The 5,747-nt window shown below is 60.5% G+C and overlaps 1 protein-coding gene across 1 annotated transcript in view; it reads left to right on the top strand.

Annotated features, from left to right (window-relative positions):
* The first annotated feature begins 66 nt into the window (after positions 1 to 66).
* Positions 67 to 5,747, top strand: part of SMARCD2 (SWI/SNF related, matrix associated, actin dependent regulator of chromatin, subfamily d, member 2) — a 7,622-nt gene continuing 1,941 nt past the window's right edge. The window contains exons 1-8 of the mRNA XM_015651354.3: positions 67 to 274; positions 2,198 to 2,240; positions 2,708 to 2,830; positions 3,160 to 3,279; positions 3,679 to 3,774; positions 4,575 to 4,676; positions 5,204 to 5,365; positions 5,554 to 5,651. Of these exons, the coding sequence (XP_015506840.1) occupies positions 99 to 274; positions 2,198 to 2,240; positions 2,708 to 2,830; positions 3,160 to 3,279; positions 3,679 to 3,774; positions 4,575 to 4,676; positions 5,204 to 5,365; positions 5,554 to 5,651 (920 nt within the window). The 5' untranslated portion in view covers positions 67 to 98. The remainder of the gene's footprint in view (positions 275 to 2,197; positions 2,241 to 2,707; positions 2,831 to 3,159; positions 3,280 to 3,678; positions 3,775 to 4,574; positions 4,677 to 5,203; positions 5,366 to 5,553; positions 5,652 to 5,747) is intronic.

The following is a 5,747-nucleotide window of genomic DNA, read 5'->3' as shown; positions in this document are numbered from 1 at the left end:
GGGTGGGGTGACACGGGGGGTGGGTGACACCGGAGGGTGGCTGGCAGCGTGCTCAGGTCCCGTTTAACCGTGTCCCCGTTTCCCAGCAGCGCCCAGGGATGCCCCCCGGGAGCAGGATGCCCATGGCAGGGCTGCAGGTGGGGCCCCCAGGAGCCCCCCCGTACGGAGCAGCGACCCCGCTGAGGCCCGGCCTGCCCCAGGCCATGATGGATCCGTTCAGGAAGCGCCTGCTGACCCCCCAGGCACAGCCACCCATGGCCACCCCCAGGAGAGGGTAAGGGCTGGGGTCCCATCCCGGAGCGATTCCCGTGGGAGGATGGTGGGTCCTGCTGGGTGCTGGCTGCACTTTGTAAAATCACAGAATGGGTGGGGTGGAAGGACCTTAAAGCCCATCCAGTCCCACCCTGGGGCACCTTCTGCTACCCCAGGGTGCTCTGAGCTCCAGGAAGCTGCATCCCTGCTTCTCAACGGATCCACCTTGTGTTTCACCTTGTGTTTTCCATCTGAGCTCAGCCAGGAGCTGCTTTGTTCAAACCAGGCACAATAATTCAGTCCCAACAGGATCTTCTGCTGGGAAACCTCTCCAGAGCACAGGAGAGCCCTGTTTTGGAAATACCTATATAAATAATATTAAAATGTAGATATCAGTGATATGTCACTGCAGACACAGAGCTGTACAAAGGTGGCTGTAGTTCCATTCAGGACAGGGATCCCAGGGCTGTGTCCAGTCAATGTTTGACTCTCTTTAAGACCCCAAAGCCTCTCCAGGTCCCACTCAAGTGTGTCACAAGTGTCACATCATGCATGTCACATGTTGCATCCTGTCCTGCTGCAGAGGAGGCGACCAGCAGGGTTTTCCTCCAGCCTGGCACCAGAGCTCAGCAATGGGATGTTTTGGGCCAGAGGCAGAGATCCCTCAGAACTGGCAGTTCCCCTCACTCTGATCTCCACACCAAAGAGCCTCGTGGGGTCCCCAGCAGCAGCTCCTGGGGGTCTTCCTCATCCTCCCAGGGGTCCCTGGTGGCTCTGTCAGGCCCAGATGTGGCTGGAAGTGTGGGATGGGGCTGGCAGATTTTAGGGATGCTCCCTGGAGCTGCAGGCAGAGCAGGACTCTTTGCTTGGGCTCTGGCAGCAGCTCCTCGCTGGTTCATAGCCCTGCTGATCCCTCTCTGTGAGGGATGTTTGGTTCCTAGAATGTGTGGGCAGGATCCCTTGGTGCTTGTGGATGCTCAGGTCCCATTCCCTTCCCCGGTAGCTCCATTGGCTCCCTGGTCCCTCCTGGGGCATCCCAGCTCTGCACAGCTGGAGCGAGCAGGGGATTGGGGACAGGGACAGCCTGGCACCCACGGGGACATCCGAGCCATCCCGGCTGGGGATCAGCCAGGCTCAGCTGGCTGGGCATTCCCTGCTCCCAGATCAAGGGATTAGGAGCTGCAGCTGCTCTGGGGTGTCCAGACCCTGCGGGCAGGAGGGGTTGGATGGGGCAGGAATTGCTCCAAAGCGGGGCTCTCACCTCTCCTTGAGTGTTGTCCTGGACCCCTCCTGTGTGATCCTGCTGCTCCACATGCGGCTGGAGGAACAGGAATTCCCTGTGCTGCCCTGTCTCCCATGCAGGAAAACAGCAGGAGAGCATTCCCTGCTATGCTGGGCACTGGGATGGGCTCGGGATGATGGGAATCTGCAGTGGGCAGGATTGAATCCAGCTGAGCTGGATTTTCCCAGGATTTCAGCCCCACCACAGCAGGGTTTGGTTTGAGCTGGGTTTAAGGGAGTTCCTGGCAGTGGCTTTGGTTTGGAGCACTGGGAGAATGGGATGGCTGCTTTCAGAGGGGAAATTTGGGAATTCTGTCCTGCAGCCCTGGCGTTCCCTTGTTACCACCTCCACTTACTCCAGGATTTCCTGGATTTCCTTCCCTGGTGTCAGGTTCCAACATCCAACACCTTCCCCCCAGGAATATCCTGGGTGGGAATGGACCCCCAGTCCAACCCTGGCCCTGCCCAGACACCCAGCAATCCCAGCCTGTTCATCCCTGGAGCTCTGTCCAAGCTCTCCTGGAGCTCTGGCAGCATCAGGACCATTCCCTGGGGAGCCTGGGCAGTGCCAGCACCTCTGGGGGAAGAGCCTTTCCCAAAATCCATCCCCCCAGGGGGCAGCAGCAGGATGTCCTGGGGGAGCTGTAACTGTTCCGTTTGCCAGGGTGAAGAGGAGGAAGATGGCTGACAAGGTGCTGCCACAGAGGGTGAGTGTCACCTCAGCCCAGGGGACAGAGCTGAGCTGCTGCAGGGGATGGGGGGTCCCCACACAGGGAGGATCTCCCTGAGTTTCCTCCTGCCCACTGGGAATTCCTGTTCAATCCCAACCCACCCTGGAATGTTTCTGTCTCTCCCTCTGGTGTGGCAGGAGAGGGTTGCACCGGGTTGGACTCTGAGCAAGTGAGGAGCAGCAATGGGGTGGGATGGAGTTCTCAGAAGGTCCCTAAGAGTCCCTCTGGAGATTCCAGGGTTCCATTCCATGCTGGGACACCAGGAATGCTGCTGGGAGCAGTGACAGGCTCCAGACTGGTTTGGGCAGAGCTTTGCAGGGCTCCAGGCTGGGTTTAAATTAAGAACTGGGTGCTGGACTCATCACCTGGTGTCTCCCTGGCTGCTGGGGCTGGGGGGGTCCAGCCCATCCCGGCACACCAGGATTGACCATTCCCATGTCCAGATCCGGGAGCTGGTCCCAGAATCCCAGGCCTACATGGACCTCCTGGCCTTCGAGCGCAAGCTGGACCAAACCATTGCTCGGAAGAGGATGGAGATCCAGGAGGCCATCAAGAAACCCCTGACGGTGAGTGAGGGCTGGAAATCAGGGATTCATGGAATCACAGGGTCCTTAAGGTTGCAAAAATTCTCTAAGGTCATCAAGTCCAACCATCACCCTAAGCCATATCCCCAGGTGGAATATCCACACGTTTCTGGGACACTTCCAGGGATGGGGGATTTCACCTCTGCCCAGGGCAGCACATTCCAATGTTTTACAGCCCTTTCCATGGATAAATTTTCCCCAATATCCAATCTGAACTTCCCCTGAGGCCATTTCCTCTCACCCTGGCATGGAGATGGGTGCTGCAGTCCCCTCTCACTCCATCCTCCTCTCTCTCCATTCCCATCCCACAGCAAAAGCGGAAGCTCAGGATTTACATCTCCAACACCTTCACCCCGGCCAAGGAGGAAGGAGAGGGCGGGGAGCGTGTGGCCTCCTGGGAGCTCCGTGTGGAGGGGAAGCTGCTGGAGGATGTGAGGATCCAGCAGGGGTGGCAGGAGGAACTCTGGTCCACCAGGACCATCCAGGAGGGAGGGAGGAGCTGCTTGGTCGGGATCCAGGAGGGCTGGAGTGGGGTGGTGGGAGGAGCTGCTCCATCAGGACTCAGGAGGGATAAATGATGGTGGGAGGAGCAGCACTGGTCCATAATAATCCAAGATAGATGAGGAGGTGGTGAGAGCACTGTCCATAAGGATCCAGGAGGGAAGGAGTGCTGGTGGGAGGAGCTGGTCCATCAGGATCATCCAGGAGGGATGAGGTGGTGGGAGGAGGAGCAGTGGTCCACAAGGAGGTGCTGGGGCAGTGCTGGGGCAGCCCCCGCCCTGCTCTGGGGCTGGGTTTGGGATCAGGAATCTCTGCTGCCCTGTCTGCAGCCCAGCAAGCAGAAGAGGAAGTTTTCCTCCTTCTTCAAGAGCCTTGTGATCGAGCTGGACAAGGAGCTCTACGGGCCGGACAATCACCTGGTGGAGGTGAGGTGGGAGGGATCCCAGGGGAAATGGGATCTCAGGTCCCTCTGGGTGCTCAGCTCCCAGCCCAGGGCCTGTCCTGCTGGGAGAGAGACCTGGGCAGGTTTTTGGGGCTGGGGACAGTGCCAGGCCCTCTGTGGGGACCATGCTCTGCTGCTTTCCCAGCTCAAGTTCAGTGATGTGTTTTGTTCCGTGGCAGAGCTCAGCTCTGAGCCCTCAGCTGAGCCCAGGTGCTCAGCCAGAGCTGGAGCTGTTCTGGGGGCAGGGAGGTGGCTCCAGGGGCAGCTTTCCCACCCAGCCTGGCACAGAGGGGTCCCCATGTGGGTGCTGATCCCACAGGAGGCTCATCCCAGTGCCATGTGGGAAGGAGGATTTGCCCTCCTGTCCCTCAGCTGGAGGGTCCTTGGGAGGTTTAAGCCATGCCTGGGAGAGGGATCAGATCTTCCCTGGGTGCTCCTGCCTGGAGCTCCCTTTGCACCCAGCTCGTGCTTTTGCCCCAGGATCCCCTTCTGGTTGGGTTGGGAGCAGCTCTGATGCACATTCCCTGCAGGATTGTGGGAGTCCTGCACCCCAAGCACTCAGGGCTGGAACTGCCCCAGCCCATCCCAGTGCTGGAGCACATCCCGGGATGGGACGGACTGGGAGAGCTCTGAGCTGCCACCCCTGGGGTCAGGAGCTGTCAGGGCGTGCCCCAGGCTGTGTGGCTGTGCCAGCCCTGCCCAGAGCCCCAGGCCAGCTGTGCAGACAGGCCCTGCTGGCAGGTGGCTCCCGTGGCCTGAGCGCTGTCCCCGTTGTCCCCGCAGTGGCACCGGATGCCCACGACCCAGGAGACCGACGGCTTCCAGGTGAAGCGTCCTGGGGATGTCAACGTGAAGTGCACCCTGCTGCTCATGCTGGACCACCAGGTACGGCCTGGGGCCACCTGGGGGCAGCCAGGGCTGGGACAGGGCTTTGGATGGGGGTTTGGGGATGCAGGGGGAGCTCTGGGCAGGGACCTGCAGTGACACAGGGGCTGTGGGGACACTCCCAAGGGCCAGACAGACCCCACCTTCTTCTTTGGGCAGCAGGAGAAACTTCTGTGTGGAAGGGAGTTAAAAACTGGGACAGGACTTGGATGAGGGTTTGGGGGATGCAGGGTTCAAAGGTGCACAGGGAGCTCTGAGCGTGCAGTGCCCCAGGGGCTGTGGGGGACACTCCTGAGTGTCTCTTCTCCAAGCAGCAGGAGGAATTTCTCCATGGAAAGAGAGGTAAAAACTGGGACAGGCTGCCCAGAGAGTGATGGAGTCCCCATCCCTTCAGCTGTCCCAGGAGCAGCTGGGCACACCCCTCTGGGCTGGGGGACAGGACAGGGATGGCTCAGGGGTTGGGCTTTGTTTCGGGAGGGCTTTTCCATCCCCACTGAGTCCATGGCTGACCCCGGCTGTCCCTGCAGCCCCCCCAGTACAAGCTGGACCCACGGCTGGCTCGGCTGCTGGGGGTGCACACCCAGACCAGAGCCAGCATCATGCAGGCCCTGTGGCTCTACATCAAACACAACAAACTGCAGGACAGCCACGAGAAGGAGTTCATCAACTGCAACCGCTACTTCCGCCAGGTACCTGCACATTCCCACCTCGTCCAGCTGGGAGAAGTCTCTGCCCAGCTCCCACCGCCCCTCCAGGCTCTGGCTGTGCCCCTTCCCTGGGCTCTGCCTTGCACCACCAGCTTGGGGATGCCCCACCTGACTGCACAGGTGAGGGGAGACCCTGCCATGGGTGCCAAGGGCTCTGCTTTGTCCCCCAGATCTTCAACTGTGTCCGCATGCGCTTCTCCGAGATCCCCATGAAGCTGGCAGGGCTCCTGCAGCACCCGGACCCCATCATCATCAACCACACCATCAGGTGGGGGCACAGCGTGGGCACGGTCCCTGAGGGGCTCTGTGGGCTGGGCAGCGCCTCCAGGGCTGGGGGGCTCCGTGGGATGGGGCTGGGAGCTCC

This window comes from Parus major, chromosome 27 (assembly GCF_001522545.3).
Source record: "Parus major isolate Abel chromosome 27, Parus_major1.1, whole genome shotgun sequence".
Taxonomy (NCBI): Eukaryota; Metazoa; Chordata; class Aves; order Passeriformes; family Paridae; genus Parus; species Parus major.
Note: the sequence above shows the minus strand (reverse complement) of the source record. Positions and strands in the feature narration are given on the sequence as shown.